Source organism: Neodiprion virginianus, chromosome 1, assembly GCF_021901495.1.
Source record: "Neodiprion virginianus isolate iyNeoVirg1 chromosome 1, iyNeoVirg1.1, whole genome shotgun sequence".
NCBI lineage: Eukaryota > Metazoa > Arthropoda > Insecta > Hymenoptera > Diprionidae > Neodiprion > Neodiprion virginianus.
In genome coordinates this window covers 7,893,288-7,911,339 of record NC_060877.1, presented here as the reverse complement: position 1 = coordinate 7,911,339, position 18,052 = coordinate 7,893,288, and the positions used below count along the sequence as shown (strand labels likewise).

Genomic DNA, 18,052 nt, shown 5'->3' with positions numbered 1-18,052 from the left:
CATTCGGCAATTTCGAAGTTGAATATACTAATGTGTATTTTTTTCCTTTTTCGCCATCCACAAATGTCGAGGTTACGCTCCGCGGAATTCCTAGCTAATGCCCAGCCTATTGAAGAATTATACCAAATAGACCGTAGACAAGCTGATCTTCCGAATAAATATACCATCAAAAACGTTGAATTCGATTACGGAGAACAATCGCTAATTGTCTGGTTCACCTTGCACGAGGCGTCGACCAATTTCTATTTTTTTATTTTTTCATAAACGCAGCCGGGATATGTAAGTTTATACATGAATAGCTTCGGTCAATGCCATGGTGGAACCATGGTTGCCACCTCACGCCAACTACCGACCCGGGCATCGAGAAATGAGGGGGGCAAAAATGTAATGGGTCATACGTTTGATCCGAAGATTTAATTTTCCACCGCGAACCCGGAGTAAAGTAGCCAAAACCCGGATAGGTGGCAACCCCGAGTGGAACCCATTCAGTTATCGCATTGCCTTATGGTATAAGACTGGCGCGATTAGTTTATTTGCCCCGTAAATCCATATTCTGATTTACGATGGAGATGTGCTGTTCGACGATAAACATGGTTTTGCAATTAATTCAAGCACACAGAGTTACTAAATTGTTAATTAACCCACAACAACGTCAATTGTCAGTGCTTGTAGTTTGTTTTATTTCGATCGCTACAGTGATCTGTATTATCTACTGCCGATAAGTACTTTGGAGTACGGTTCCTGATTCTGACTTATTTTTCACTTGTCAAATGAAGATTTTCCGTTCAAAGCTTCCTTCTGATTGGTTTGTATGGCGCTTATGACCGATTTCACGGGTGAGAAAGGAGTGAAAATCAGGGTCCAGTATCCGATATGGGCCTACCATCGACTTTCGTTGAAAAACGGGGAAACTACGAACGCGCGCATCTCTGTCAGATTTCTCTTTTACCGACGCGGTTCAAGTTCGGCCAAACGTTCCTCGGGCAGCACTTCTCGGCGTGATTAGTGAATTTCCGAGGCTTTGAAGCCGCCGCTCGCCGCAGCACTGCGCTTCCATAATCAATTCGTTTTACAAGTGCACTGCTCGGTGCCCGCAGTGACGATAGGAAATAATCGTTAAGTGCGATGCTGGTTAAACCGCAATGAGAAATCCGCAGCTACGTAGGTGACCTCGTTTCCCTTTATTGCTCACAATTAGTACGTACGTAAAATCGGCTACTTAACATCCCCTTCGAGGGTAGAATGTAACTATTATAGGCACAAAAATTTTGCTGTACGCTTAGTGCTTTTTTATCGAACAACTGCAGTAGTAGAGTTTGCTTCGACGTAGCTGATACGTATGTACGTTTTACACGTAGGTTTACATATATTTTCGTAGTTATTATAATGATTACATGCTTTTACGTGCATTAAAGAGGCTGTGCCATGATTACGTTGTAGAAAATTTTATGTAAATTATACCTATACAGTGACCATAGAAAATAGTTAATAAACCTTTTTCAACATTTTTATCCAAACCGTAGTCGGAGTGAAAATTTTTATTTTCCCAGCACCTTCTAGACTTAGGTACTGCAGACGTACGACTGGCTGTATTATAGGTATCATTGAAAGTAACGTCAATTTACTCGTTCACCAATCAATCCCCATTACCCACGTGTCTACGCAAAATTCAAAATAGTTTCTAAGCAATTGGTCAGTTGTCTTGAACCGTTTTCACACCGTATTGCAATTAGCATGAAAAATTACCGTGGGTTCGAGGATTAGCCGAATACATATACGAATAGGTACATGCATGTATTAAGTAGTGAGAATTATACCGAAACGTCAAAACTACGACCCCGTGACTCGTTATTGTCATACCGAACGTGACCTGAATACCTTGTGAACGGTTGAAACGTGACGGTATCTACAGCGCCGCGCGTTCTGCGGTGTATATTAAAATTTCTGCTCTTTGGCTACGTTTATTATCGGTGTGTCACTGTTATTATCACTGTTGTCATTAACACGCTGAATTTCTTTCGCTTCATCGGATTATCCGGTAAAAAATTTAGAGATTGAAAAATCCGAAGAATTCTGTGTTGTAACGCAAGGTCGAAACGTCGCGAATTTATTGGATCCCCGGAAGTCCGACGATGGATGAATTCTTGGAGTAATTCTCACGGAATAAGAAATATATCCAGTAATTAGCACATTATCAAGTTTACTGGTGCATGTATATGTATATATATACACACGATGTCCTCTAGTTTAAGTCAATTATAGTCCTCTCTTGCCTATGAACTAGCTGAAAAATTGCACGCGTCTCAAAACATCGTAGTCCATATTTTGTGGATCGTTAAATATTCAACGTGTCTAACATGCACCTTTACTTTTTTGCATGTCGAGAATGTTTTAATATTTTTTTACTTTGGGAGAGATCGATAGAATTGCATAATATCCTATTCGTTATTTGGTTATAAGTAGCTATAAAAAAATTCCTGTATAATAATTACGAATGTAAGGTATAATTTGTATTATTCACATTTAGTCCTCGTAATCTTATGATATCAGGATTAGGCTACCAGTTTCTATTCTCCTAAACCTTCAAACGCAGACGTCCGGTTTTATTTCTAATTTATTGCGTCTAAGCCACATCGCGAATTCCGTATAATTATTCGATTTCATTTTCGAATTTACCATTAAAGGGGTGCCCTTGTTGATTTCGACGTTGATGTATACATCTCCAAATATCAAAGTCTACGGATCTTAAATATAACTGGCGATACAGCTAACGTGAGAAAATGGGATGCATTGTCACATGATTCGTATAGAATCAAAGTCGCGTTTCCTTTTGGAGGGAAAAAAAATTCACCGGAAGGTTAAGGCATTTATGCATTTTACTTTACCTCATCTATCCTTGTCTGCAGAAGCATTTATGCATGCAAACGAGGACAGATGTGAATGCATACCGAAAAAAATGTAACCTCATTTCTTTTTATGCACGTGAAAAATAGTAAAAGTAAGGATAGATAAGGCTATCTCATTTTTCTCTCTCTTCTTTTTTTTTTCTTTTTTTCTTTATCGACGTTCCGGCTGTTCCATCCTCTTTCCCACTCTATACGTTATTATCTCTATGGTTATTTTGAAAAAGATTAAACCTCCTTCGCGGCCGGTCGGCGGTGGCGCTGCGATCCGAATCAGCATTGCCAACGTAACCAACTCGTCGGAATGACTGCGGCCAAGTGTACGTCTTTCTTTTGGGTCAAATTGCAATTACTCCAGCACCTTCGCGAGTCGGAAATGAGTGACTGGCGTGAGATTAGGAAATGAAAAAAGAGACGAAGATTAGTTTGCGTCAGCTGCCGGCCGTCGCTATGATAAAACCTACCTTTCAAACCGTACGACGTGATCAAACGCGAAGCAAACGCCGACGGCTATATTGACCGATCGTATAATGCCTGCCACGTTTTCATCTCTGCGCGTCTCTGCATCTCGGTTATGAAAAGTAGTACAAACTTACAACTAATGCCTGACCGCCAATCCGGCCTCTCATTGTGCTTACTCCCTGCTGACTCCCCGCCTTATGTGGAGATGAAAAATTTCTTCGAAGCAAGTGCCGTTCTCCGTCCCGCGATGTGGCTCACTCGTAAAAATTTCTCCGTTCCATCCAGAGCTTAGGGGGGCCATTCGATGGTCAGAAACGCGATACTTCTTATTAATTTTATCGAGAGATAACGGTACATTGTGTATGTATTACATTATCACATTCTTGAGCCTCGAAGACCTCTTCAGTAATACGAGAACAGAAAATAATGGAATCGTGAACGATTGGTCAGATATCGAGAATTGATTTAAGGTCGATTCAATATTGTTGAAAATCTAGTCGATTTGATCGAATTCACTCCGCAATTTATTCAGAAGACTGTCTTCTAAGAAATCACTGAAACTGATTTTTATTTATTTGTTTTTGTTCAGCAGTTAATACAATATTACCATTTGTCAATCATAGTCATTAACGGTACATTGCTGTAACATTAAATATTCAATAATACGAAGATTGTGAAAAACAGTTTCATTGAATTATTCGAAAACAGTCTTCTGCATAAAATGACACATCCCAAATTAAAGTCGAACGAATCTAATATATTTTTAACAAACTTGAAGTGATTCGTAACGAAGCACCTTCTATAATAATTTCATGAATTTACTCAGTATACAACTATCTCTTAATAAACTCTACAAAAAGTATTGAGAATAATCTGAAACTTGTTATAATTCCATTAGACTTGTACGCCAGCATGCAATGTCTGCCAGGGTATTTTTTTCTTTCGGGAATAACCCGAATGGAAATGGATAGTAATGGATACGGGATATGAAAAATAGCCCGTGTTATCCACTACAGCAGGTCCTTTAGACTCGGTAGCCATGTGCAACGGATTGTTTGAGCAACTCATTTTTCGTCCACCTTTTGCCTCGTTCGTTTTCGAAAATTTGATCAGATCCTTCGTATTACACGGAGTAATTTCATTCGATGTAGGCAATGTTTCTTACCTCTGTTTCCCACGACAAACTATTTCCACAATACGATACTGTCCGAGAATTAAATCTTTGCATCACGCAACTATTATACGCCAATGACGAGATTTTAATGTTTAAGATTTATACACGTGCGTATATCCAATATGCGCAGATATTGTAAATTTTATTGCTTAAGTTAGGGAAGCAGTTGAAAACAATTTTTTCACCTCAACTAAAATTGGTTTAAGTGGTAAATTTATCGCATATTGCATATATACGGCGCTATCGTAAAATATTTGTGAATGAATTACATCCTAAAAAAGTGAAACCTACAGATTGTGATCATTGTTCTTATTATTTTTATTAATCATATTGTTTTACGGTCGTGGTTACGCTATTCAACGAAAATTTTCGCCCTATTCTAGCAATCTCGATTGGTGAGATACACGCTATAATTTAACTTGCGCAACTTCGTATTTCCTGTCCCTAGACTGACGCGATATTGCAGCAGAATTAAATCTTGACGTGACAAAATATATCGCTAAAGGCAAATATATCCTGAAAGTGTATCGAAATTTTTCATACGCATTAAATATCGCAGTAGTACGAGATGAAAAAAATTTTCATTGTATTTATACTGTATATTTATTATTTATGTACCCGTACATACTCTATCTATTATGTAAAAAATGATCGGTCATACGGTAAGATTATAAAGTGAAATACCTAAATGCAATTATTCGTTTTACACGGTTCGTAAAATAAGCTACATTGATGCTCATTTTTTCACAAATCACGAACAATATATTTTTCCTCACTATTATTTACAGAAGTTCCCAGTTTATTTCTGGGTAATTATGATTTTATGATACGCGTCCTGAAGCAATTATATTTCTCACCAGCTCCTCAAATGCGAAGGTCAACTACGACGTTTTATGAGGATCTATACGATTACTCTACCTTGCCTCTTATAACGTGTTTTTTTATTTTTTTTTCTCCTGCTTTGCCAAAGGCGTGAAAGGCATGATATAATTTTTGTTGCTGCATCGCGTATGCACGTGGTATACGTATCTAATGTTACCGACTTCCGCTCCGTACGATAATTAAATAATCTTACTCATATCACCCAAATATAACTCATTTCATTCATTATACGTATAGTATATGAGATAGTCGAGATACAATCTGAGTTGCCAGTAACACTTAAACCTTGACTTTCGTGATCAGCTTCCGGGTTTCGTGTTGCCGCTCACGTAATTCCGCGTATTTTTTTACCATTCCGACTATGTCTACTTATATAATTATCGTCGCTCGCACAAACAGTCCATTGGCACAATTAAAGAATCTGAAATAATTCTGAAACATCCCGTGTCTGATGTGGAAATTTTTAAACTTTGATCTCGCGTGTTTTCATCTTGAAGAAACAAATCTCTATGAAGAAAATTTGAAAAAATTTTCAAAAATCTAGCGTTACATATAAGAATGTTCCAACGACCGTCTACACTGGACTAAATCTTTTTTCCGATTTTTCGTGATATTAGTAAAAAACGCTGACCCGCGTCGCTTCAGAGCTTAATAATTTTGATAACCAACACAGGATCTTTCAGAATGATTTCAGATGCTAAAATCGTACCGATCAATCTGGTCGTGTCGAAAAATTGTATAATTTCATTCAAATGGTTTCGAAAAAAGCGAAAAAAGGTGATTATTGTCGAAAGTCTGAACAATCATATAAAAAAATGTCGGTCAAATCTTACAGGTCAAGAAGCAGATCCATGTCGAATTTGCGTGGAATGCCCCGTATGCATGCCGTTACGCGTCGCATTATTTATTCTATAATAATATAAAGAAAGTATTTTATAGTGTAACCATAGTCTGTCAATCTGCGGGTGAAAAAAGTCGAGATAATTAGACAGAAACGTGGAGAAAATTCATCCGTAATAACGTCGAAAGGCTCGTTTTTTCGGTGACAATTCGACCGCTCCGCGTGTCTCGTTTGGCAAGTAATTCTCGTTAGCCGAGTCGAGTGTACGTAACATCCGCTGTGAGGAAATATTTGCACAGAGACCGAGGAAGTTCCGAGATTTCGATGTGTTTTAAACTTCCCGGCTATGTCTCGTGTCGCAATAATTGTTGTATACAGAGTGAATTGCTAACGACCGAATAATTTAATGCGCATGCGCTAGAATTCAGTTGTTTTGTCAGAGTGACCAATATTTCTTAGGTTACACATATCGCGGCGACCTGCCATCTGAATTTATGAATGTTGGTTGACCTGACATAAGATCTGAATTTTAGCGGATGCGTATTAAGCCATTAAAATTGTTAGCAATTTAATCTGTATAGATATAAGGTAATTGTACCAGTTATTGACACTTTTAGACCGAATTATTGAACGTTTCATTTTCCAAAATCATAAATTGAGAGCAAAAATTGTTAATTTCTCGATTACAAATTTTTTATTTATTTATTTTTTTTTTTTTTTATATTTTTGGAATCAAGGATCGAACAGATACAACCCAAAAACGTCAATAACTGGGACGGGCACTTATCTCATACCACTGACCACTTCAAATAAAACCGCAATATTGAGTAGTGTGATTGATCCGTCGCGGTGATTTTTTGATAAGTACCCGCTCTCCGGGCCGTTGCTGTATTAACGAGCGTATTTATAATTGTCACAGACCGCGACCCATCAAATTGCATCGTAATAATTAAGAGTGAACCATAAACAGCCAACGGCAGATTATGCCAGGGCAGTCGATTCGAAAATGTCCTAATCAATATGCAAAACGTGACGTGACATCGACCACGCGATTCAGCGACCATAAATTTCACGTAAATTTCTAGTTTTTGTGTCAACGATGCGGGGACGGAATTTAGAATGAACGCTGAGGAAAAAAAAAATAAGTTGAACAAACAACGAAGGAGAAGGAAAAATCGGTACTTGTGGGTAAATTTGTAGAAGTTTACATGCGTGTGGAAGATGTCGCGCTGTTATGTTTACACTTTTCACAATCCGGCGTGAATGCCATTAATTAAATACGCACAGCAAGTGGCGTACCGGTATTCCTTGTGTATAACACACTCCGATAGTGTGAGTAAAAAATAAAAAGAAACGGAGGAGAAAGAGAAAAGGAAAGAGACGGAACAATTGAAGGCGGCCGACTTCTTCTGCCTGAAACGAAACGTGGAAAAAAAAATAATATTCTAATCGCGGTAATAAAGTGAACGAATGTACCGTTTTGCCAAAGCGATAAAATTTCTTCGAGCTTGTGACCCATATTTACTTCTTCTTCGGCTCCCTATCATCTCCGTGAGCAGATAGGATCTTGGTTTTATGGAATGCTAATTTTTCAAAATAAGGTGGAGAAAATTGAACGGAAAAAGCAGCCTTGACGTGCGCCCGGTAAATATGTCACGTGAGTATTTGAAGCCCGTGGAAGTTTATACCGCACAAATATTTGACGGGGACATAAACTGTGCGCGATGGATCGAATGCGCAGATATTTGTAGGTATACGTAAATGCAGATCCGGGGAAACAGTTCAAGTGACTCAAGGCTGAGATGTGTTTTTTTTTCGTCCTTTTTTTTCTCCATACTTTGCACAATTAAAACACTTTATTTTACACGGTTAAAAATAGTTAATAGGGACAAGAGTTTACTGATCTCTGCAGGGGTCTTGCAACTTCATATTAGTCATCTTTAAAGTCTGTCATACGTATACGTAGTAAGAACGACGACGTAATGAAACGTCACACAATGTAAAAAATAATAATAGTTATTATTATTATATAGTACGCATATACATATATACGTATACTTTGCTGGGTGATATTTGAAATGGTTTCATTTAAATCAACATTTTAAATATTGTCAAAGTAACCATTTACGTTTACCCATTTTAATCACATTTTTAAAAGCATTTTCCGTATCTCATTTTAAATGGATCCGTTGAAGCATTTTACCCAGCAGTCGCTGTAGGAATCATTGCATGCAAGGCAAACGTTAATTGTTCATTTTAGGTGTAATGGCTTGCCTAGTGTCTACCGGTTTGTATTGTCCAAGCCAGCGTCTAACAACAAAGTTTAATTCGCGTTTTTTTTTTCGTTTTTTTTTTTCTATTTCTTTTCCCATGTGGTTCACCTCTTTGGTGCCCTCGGTCGACCCTGCTTTGAGTCCAAAGTCCAAACTCGCAATATTCAAGGCCAGTCTCGGGCACATGATACGTGTATCCTTGCGAGGTACACGTCCGTACAAGCAGGTTCGGCGCATCTTTCGACTTGTCGAATACGTACAATATTTAAACAAAATCCACGTAATGTTCGGGCTGAGAGAGTTTCTAGTTTCGTTCAGTTTTCACGTAACTTTCGGCGAAAAATGCTTGCGTCACTTTATCTGTTACACGACAACGGGAGATAATATTATTTTAACATTGGATATGGGCGAGTCGACATTTCTTTTTTTTTTCTCTATTTCAGTCCAGTTAGTATATGGAAATGACATAGATTTTACGTTTGGCAATGAGACTTTGAGCATTCTCATTAACAGGTAACGAGGAAATTTAAAGTGCGGATGAAAAGTTACAGCGGGTAATATTTTGAACGTCTGCGCAATTGAGAAACATTATTGTACGTGATATATATAAAGTTATTGTACAAATTGTCGGTTACAAGATTTCAAATATTGTAATTCGACAAAAATCAGAACAATTCGAAAAGATTTGTCAATACCTCTTATGGTCTTTTAGAATAGCTCTTAAGTCCCAGTCGCAGAAAGTATGTATCGGTATCTCTAAATTCAATTCGCGTTCTCGTCGAGAGTATTAAAGTTTGATAAATTTCTTAAGACTTGCGTTATTCGAAATACTTACTTCCAGACCTATTTCTGAAAAACTTCTTAAATATCCACATCACTTTTTCACACTTCCAATTTGTCAACGGTAAATAATGCTTTTTACAAACGTACATCACTAACTCTTGTCCGTCGAGATTACAATTCTTCGCACAGAAACACTATGATTTCCTATTATTGTACGAATGACTGTTATAATGCCCGAGTATCCCTAAATTCGCAACTTTTATTGTAATTACGAATAAGCGATACAACAAACATTGACATCAAAAGTCTCTCCGTGCATTATTATACTATAGCAGAACTGCGACGAAATCTTCAAGCTTGACAGTTTTTTCCGAAACGAGGTGAGAAGTTCTGTTCGGCTAATCTCTCGATGGCCTCTTTTTCCCATATTATATTCCTACGCGAGGATCGCCGTTACACAAATTAATCTCGATTCTCCCTCTGCAGATTTCGTACGGTGTGATAATCACGGCTCGTGTGGCGTCGGGTGATCTTGGATCAAGTACGCATGACCGCAAGCGTGATAATGCACAGATGATGTTCTTGTAACCTTTCTATCCGAAGTAAGATCTTTCATCCTGAAAGAGTATCTGGGATAAATTATTAAAAGATAAAAATATTAATAAAAATACTTCTTCATTGTGAATTATGTAGACCGAAGAGAATTTGCATTTTACATTATATTCCACAATTTATAAGTGGAATCCTGATCGGAATGCGAGGATGGAAGTCGAATCCGACGTGCCGAAGTCCGTCTTTGAAAGTCTGATCGTGGCGTCCGATTGAATTTACACTTTGGATATAAGTATTTATATTGGGACATATTTAGCCGCCATTCCAGCTGCCCACCCTGACTCGGTATATTTGATCTGATCCAGCTTGAGATTTCGAGAGGTTTGATTTTTATAGTGAAATCATCACCGTTGGACAAAAAGTCCACTATTTTAAGTTGGATTTTTCGTCGTTGGTCGTAAGCATGCTCTTTTTTACCCTCATCGAAATCCAGAGTCCTTGTCTTAAAACTCACATCATCGTATCAATACTGTCCACGTACATAGGTTCTAATTGATTTAGCAGATCGCAAAAAATAACACGATAATCTTCGTTAACTCGTAAATTTGCACACGTAAAATTTTTTCTTACAACAGTCTAAGTATCCGTGTAAGCACCCACAGTTTTTCTGATAGATATGCGCGAAACTGCTTCTGCAGTACTCGAAATCGATTAGTCGAAGGTCAAACTTCTTTTTATGCGTTAGCGCGTGTTTTTTCTGTTCAATTAGCAAAACCTCCATGGCTGTATTAGACAAACGAACGCAGCGGGAACATTACTTCGTAACGGTATTCGCACGGGGAAAAACCCACGTCTTCGTGCCGATCCTTCTTCAACGAAGTTCGAATATTTTACACCCGCAACGACGGGACGGTAGCAGCTTTCATAGTTCTTTATTCGAGCGGTTAAGTAATCCGCGGGAGTCAAAATCAGAACAAAAAAGGAGAAAAATCATCGATGATGTCGATCAAAACCCATTTTTACTTTCACCGAATCGATTCGGATTTGTATCAAGAATCGCTAGTATCGGATTGGTCGGATGATCGAAGCTAGTCGATCGTGGAGACTCCTTGAGATACTAGCGCTAAAGAATCGGTCCACTTTGAACCACATCGATCGCCGTTCCGATATCCTGGTACCGTTGCAGCGGTGGACGAGCACTGCCGCTAGAATGGAACACAGTAGGCCTGTAACAAAAGTAAATCGAGAAGAAACGAGGAAAGAGAGAATACCGTAGAACTACAACGGAAAAGTTCCACTTGTACGGACATTATGCTTGAGTACCGCTTCGCCACAAGGATGGAAATCGCAGTGTTTGGTTACAGGTTTAATGCCTCCAAACAGAACAACGCGTCGCGTCGGGACCCAAGGAGAGTGGTGTCCTTTGCCGATTTCCGGAGTGCCTGGAGGTGGATGAGAAGCAGCCGACTCGAGTAGGTGGGAGAATGTGTAGCCGGATGATCGAGGAGGAGAAAGACGACGAGGGGCAGGAGGGGGAAGAGGAAAAGAGGGACGAGGCGACACGCATACCTACACTTGGACGTTATCTTATTTCATTTCGCGCAAAGAGGGGCGGCTCGTTTCGTTTTCGCGGGTAGAGCAAAGCTCATAAATGGGCTTCACGGTCCTGCATCCTCCGGTACTTGCCAGTTAACTACGATACCTATCGTCCGCAAGTCGGACTCTTAGTTGATTTACTCTAAACCAGAGACAACCAGATCAGAGTGATTGTTTTACAACCGTGTTGAGTGTACGCGGTTTTGACATTGGAGACGAAGCACTTCATCCGCCAGCCGATCGACCATGTAAGTCGGACGGGGTATATGTAAGCACTTGGAAAGGGAGTCTTGGGAAATTACTGGGAGTTTTGCCACTTTGACCATGATCGCATCGTCTAACCGATGTGTACCTAGATCCATCGTGATCAACGATTTTTTAATTTTCCGATTACTGTAACGTTCGAATGTGACTCAGTCGCGTTGTTGCATATGGCATGAATTCACGAGCGTATCTAATCGGCTTCCGAGGTGATTAGGTTAATAAACCATGGCAAGTATTTCTCGTTTCCGAGGTACTGGGGTAATGGTACAACCCATACGTATAAATGAGGGATACGCGGTGGCGTCACGCCGAGCCGACTTGCGTGGCCGAGAAATGTATCTCTGTGTCATATTTCTTATGTCCGGCATGTTATAATTGTACAACGGTTGTGCGGAACGCGGATTAAGTGTAATTCGATCCAACCCATCGTTTGAATCAATCCGAAATCAATAAGTTTTATTCACCTTCGCTCAAACCGCATTCAAAGTAGGAGAGATGAAATAAAAACGGTAAAGAATAATGGAAGAAAACTTTTTCCAATCGTTCGGTATTGGCAATTTTAATAAAGAAAGCCCGATTTGTCGTAACGATCGGTATAAAATTATACGACTTGTGTAATTACGAATTTGACACAATTTTCAAACCCCATTCCTTGGACGTTATACCTCATGTGCACGCGAATAGTAAACGCGCAGTTCTTCATAGATACAAAACCTCGTCTATGTCGCGATAGTAGTTACACCCGTCGTCGCAACCGTCATATGTAGCTATAAATCGTAACGTCGAGTACTATAAAAAAAATACGATCGATGATACGATAACATGTTGTCTTTATCAGAAATTGGATCTGTTTTACAAGAAGAATTTCATAATTAATTATAAGCAGCCTCAACATCTCGCATCCTACAGTATTAATGTTTTCCCGAGCTCAAATCCCGTTTCTACACAAAGAATCAATAACTATTTGTTTCATTCGGTTTTGCGCACCAACCTCGGTTCAAAGTTCCGTTAAAAATTTACGAGTACAGTCCGTTTAGTTTTCGGTGACTGTTTGTTCTGTCTCAAAATCTGCTTTTAACTAGAAAAGTCATCCAACTTTTAGTTTTTTTTTTTTCACTAAATAACTAATTGACTGAATCCTTGCATTCTGGTATAACCAAATGGTTAACCGTTATATGCTTTAAGGACAGGTGCATGATATTTGTAACGATAAAATCTGTGCCCATGTTTGGACTAGTTATGTGTAGTAAAATATCCGCAATGGCCTCTACGGTTTTAGGCACGAAAAAAATGTGTTCAGAACACGTATACGTAATATGCTCATGATACGGTTTTTGCGAGGTATTATTACAGTCGCTTATGCAATACGATCAACCGCTCCACTTCCTCCATGCGAGGCTATACATTATGTATAGTAAAACATGAAATTTAAGAAGGGGGCAAAACACATTAAAACATCATTGCACGAGAAAACGGGCGGCTTACGCAAAGAGAAGTTTATAATTGTGATTCTTGTTCAGTCCTTAACTATTTTCATTTTTTACCGTAACCGAAAAATTGAGTTCTGGGTAAGAGATGAAAATGAATCTTGTAGCGGTAATCGGCAAATACAGTACGTGGTACTGTTCTTGTTCATTATACTCATTTTTCTTACATTTGCAACCAGATTTAACGGTATTGAAACCGTTATTGTATCGATACTCATTTTATTGGAATTTTTTGGTAGCCCTAAGAATTGAATTTTTTTCAGTGTTGTCTAAAAGCTTTGCTTTTTTACGCAAAGCACGACCGCGTACAGTATCTACTATCTTCGCCTCGAAAACTTTGTTTTCCATCCTAATTTTGGCAAAATTGTTTCAATGGTTCGTCTAAAATCATGCTTACGAGTACTACTGACGTTGCTCTGACATTTTTGCTAATCTACTTGAATTTCTCGTCTATTTTCTTACTTGAATCAATTCACGTATCCCTCTCTTCCCTCCGTGTAGCGTAATGATTAGTTACAATTACTACCACTTGATTGAAAGCACTAAGCCACGTCATGATTGTTGAATGAATATTCAAATTACACTTACAAGAAAAAATGAAAAGATAACATCTGTTTCACCTTAGTGTGCATCGATTTCGAACAATCGCTTGTCAACTGCAATAAAAAATGACTTGTTTATTACGTCAAGTGTAGAAAAGATGAGTAAAACAATTTTTTCCAAACTTACAGGTATACGCAACTTTACGATAAAATACCGTCTAAATCATGCCACGCGTAGTTCGCTTCTAAATCCATAATCTTCCAACGTAAAATTGTACCTACAAATTAAAAAAACTTTAATAGCCCATGCGCCTGTAATTTTTCGTTTTTCTGATCATCAACTAGGACCGTAATTAGATCCGCGCGCACAGAAACGAAGGGAACGTCGAGTTGTTGTAGCGGACCAAGAAAAACATTCAAAAAATGAACACGACAATACAGATTCTCACGTTACTCTCATAACTTATGTAATCGACACGAAATAAGACATCGCCGCAAAGTCCCAAACAACTTCCTTGAATTACAGCAGTAAATTATTTTTATCCGCGTGTATTTGCCCAAATATTTTCGCCTCGTTAGTACGAATGGGAGTAAAAACGGAACCTGCCTCTCTGCGAAATAACATTTCGTACGATTTCGTTAGGTCAGCGTCCGCTCTGCGGCTGGTCCATGTGCAGTCGTTGACAGTGAATCCAAAGGCGCTGTGACCTCCTTTCGAACAACCTGTTTTCATCACGATCTCCGGCAGCCGTCTCAGATTTGTGTGCCACGTCCCGTTTCACCGAATAACCATTCAGCCAGCGAAATGTTCGTGAATAATCTATCTCTCTTACTTTTACTACGACGAAAATTGGCTCGGCGACTCGGTCATCGACACTCTTTCTTTTTACGCCTACTTACCCCCTACGCTGATCCATAGTCACTCCATCCCTCGAAATATCCATAATACACGAAGCAAGAATTGGTCCCCGTTTTCTCAAACTCGTTTCACTTTATTAATTATATTACCATTACCATTGTTCTAAAAAAATAATACGATTTTGATAAATATTTCCAGTACTCGAGTCCTGAATTCGTTCCGTACGAAACTGGCACTGATTTTTGACGAATAATGCATCGAAAATGTCCCGGAATTTTTGAAATCGCGAATTTTTTTCCATGCTCTAAAAAAAAAATTTGGGTTTTCTTTGGTGAATATTTATTATATTAATTACCACGTGAATAAATCGGTCGTAAAAATTGACTATTATTCTCACCGGTTTTCTTAGGACGTAAACGTACCTAATTTACAAAAACACGTGGATAAACATTTTCCGACGTTTCGTTTTGGACAACGGATGCGTTGACGATTTACACCTACGCTATTCCACTTGCTTCAAGGTGTTTAAAACCCTCGAAGTTCATGTTGAAATGGGTCAGTAAGGCTAACGGGACTTGCCTTTCAAACTTTGATCATTGCGGTGTAACACTTCACGTATTGAGAAAAACTGTGTCGTGTAGCTGCGCCTGATTGACAATGCCAGCATCCCAGCGAAAGTCGAATCTATGAATACTGGGGCCAACGGCCCGAAGGGAACTTCGCCTATTTTTATCTTAAATTAGACTCGTCTACAATAAATGCAACGTGTCAAGCCTCGCGATAAAATCGTCAGACCAGCGATAAGAACTCGATGAAACTGTTGAACGAAATGTAAATCGTAATGTGCAACGTTGGTGCTAATTATAGTGGCATTAATAGAGAATTCAAATAATTTTGAAACTATATATCATTAGCCAATTACCGCTTTATACGGCTGGAATTACGTACCGTGCAATTCAACTCTACGCGTTGAATTATACCTACTCGGATGAAATATTTCCACTTGAACTTGGAAAGTTGTTGCAGTGCGATAAACGTCTGATATTGAGCGCAGCAATTACAAGTGAAATCACTGCACTGCTGGAAGCATTTCTTGCGTGGACTGCAGTTTTTTCTGATTCATGGAGGCTGTATCTTCGTCAAGTTCGGTATGACGGTTAACGCTGTAAAAACGTAATCCTCGAGCAATTCAATTAACCATCTCTTTCTCTCTTTCTCTCTTTCCATTTGAAAATGTAGATTATCCACATATAGAGCTTGCGAAGAGCAAGATTGAAAGTGGAACAAGCGGGAGTTTCTTTGACCGTGCAATCTCTCTGCGTGCATTCACGTACACCGGAAATAATATGAAGTGAGAAGTCAAGATCCAAAGAGAAGAGCAATTGGCACGATGCTCTCCGCGTTCAACCTTTGAAGGCGGTTGACGTTCGCCGTTATTTATATTGTCCGTATTCCAGTTGTCCGAGGTCCGAATATTCCCGTGCCAATACAGTCTGAGAAGCGTAATTATTTCTCGCTCCGTCACTTGCAGCACGAAAGTGTGTCGTAAAACAATTCCTACAATGAGACATTTACGACGATCATTAATCAAGGAACTTTCATGTATGGCTGATGAGAATAGCGAAGACCGTGAATTACATCTCACGGGGTGAAGCCTATTATGCTCAATTTTCACACTTCTCGGTGGATGGCGTGTCATGGCACGTTTAACGTCTAGCCTGATTATTTCAACCGTGACTATACAAAGAGCCTAATGCAGGAACTGCATAAGATATGCAGAAAGCCGATACGCAGTGCTCCATTTATCGTGCAAGACAATATTTCACTAACGCGCCGCAATCGCGGTGGGGATATTCACCTTTCGAATTTACCGTCATTGTCCGAGAGATAGCTGCAACACCCGTTTCCTTTCCTACTGCGGTCTTTGTCGCAGCTACGGAGATGAGAATCAGAAAACTCACCAACGAGAGTATTTCTGAGAATGCGTGGAGACGTAATCATCCGCAACTTCTCAACCTTTTGTCATATTTGGTCATATTTGACATTCTAGCTGGTAAACGAAGATGGCGCCAAACCTCTTGGGTAGTACAGCGACGCTGTTCCTCGAGGCGACGCAACAGGATATCAGACAATCTAAAACGCCAGAATCAGTTCCGTCAACGTCGAAAAGCACAGCGCAAACAGCGCAAACGAGAGACGAGCCCAAGTACAAGTGGAGAATAGTTTGGCGGAACGTCATAGCGTTCCTCTACCTTCACATCGGAGCTCTTTACGGATTCTACTTATTTTTTGCCGGTGCAAAGTTTCTGACCCTGATTTGGAGTGAGTCGATCAAATAATATACCACCATAACACAATGCCATTATGTTTTTTTTTTTTTTGTTTTTTTTGTAACAATCAACGAACCCCTCATGCATTGGCTCGCTTTTTTCGTTCAGCGTTGGTGGTTGCTGCCCTTGGTGCTGTTGGTGTCACGGCCGGTGCTCATCGTCTCTGGGCGCACAGAGCATACAAAGCGAAATGGCCAATGCGTCTGATTCTGATGATATTCCAAACGTTGGCATTCCAGGTAAATGACGTCTCCGATTTGGGACAATTGGGCTGTCAGACCATCGCCAATCACCGCAAATAATTTTTTCAAAAATTTCCCCCGTTTAGAACCACCTCAGCGAATGGGTTCGCGATCACAGGGTCCACCATAAATTTACGGACACGGATGCCGATCCGCACAATGCGAAAAGGGGTTTCTTCTTCTCGCACATGGGATGGCTGCTGGTCCGTAAGCATCGGGACGTGATCGAGAAGGGAGCGACAGTCGACGTGAGCGATCTTGAAAGCGATCCAATAGTCGTCTGGCAAAGAAGGTGAATGAATTTTCGAACCGAGCTTTCGAGTCTTGTTTACCTGCGGTAAAGTTACCAGTTTACATGGATGTGCTCACAAAAGTTTGCGGTCTCGGCTCCAAGCTCACTCCCCATATTTACACAGTCTCGTCCTAATTGCGAACTTTCGTAATGCGCAATTTCCCCAGTTACATTAATTTTCTCGTCTTTTTACCCCCTTTGTTGCACAATTATCACAACGCCGCCATGCAACGGTTTGTCCTACATTTCAGATTTTCAACAGGTTAAATTTGTGTTCAAATTACACGTTCTTCGCGTCTGGTCACCCTGTACTGAAAATAAATTAACACTTTTTTTTTCCTTCTCTCTCAACGCTCGCTTCGCAGGTTGTACGTCATCCTCATGCCTGTATTCTGTTTCCTTATACCAACCTGGGTACCTTGTCGTTTCTGGGGAGAAACTGGAATGAACTCTTGGTATTGCGCCACCGTCTTTCGCTACACTTTGTCACTGAACCTGACTTGGCTTGTCAATTCGGCAGCCCATATTTGGGGCACTAAACCATACGACGAGTAAGTAACGCCTCATTTT

At 39.7% G+C, this 18,052-nt stretch overlaps 1 protein-coding gene across 4 annotated transcripts in view; it reads left to right on the top strand.

Moving 5' to 3' along the window:
• The first annotated feature begins 1,074 nt into the window (after positions 1 to 1,074).
• The window catches only part of LOC124310142 (acyl-CoA Delta-9 desaturase-like), a 27,254-nt gene continuing 10,276 nt past the window's right edge, over positions 1,075 to 18,052 (top strand). For 2 of the 4 annotated variants that reach the window (XM_046773842.1, XM_046773839.1), the window contains exons 1-5: positions 11,497 to 11,714; positions 16,669 to 16,940; positions 17,057 to 17,187; positions 17,277 to 17,482; positions 17,848 to 18,033. In XM_046773842.1, coding sequence (XP_046629798.1) covers positions 16,682 to 16,940; positions 17,057 to 17,187; positions 17,277 to 17,482; positions 17,848 to 18,033 — 782 coding nt within the window. In that variant the 5' untranslated portion in view covers positions 11,497 to 11,714; positions 16,669 to 16,681. Of the gene's footprint in view, positions 1,162 to 11,495; positions 11,729 to 16,668; positions 16,941 to 17,056; positions 17,188 to 17,276; positions 17,483 to 17,847; positions 18,034 to 18,052 lie in introns of those variants that run through there. The other 2 variants (XM_046773840.1, XM_046773841.1) reach the window with 2 other exon arrangements.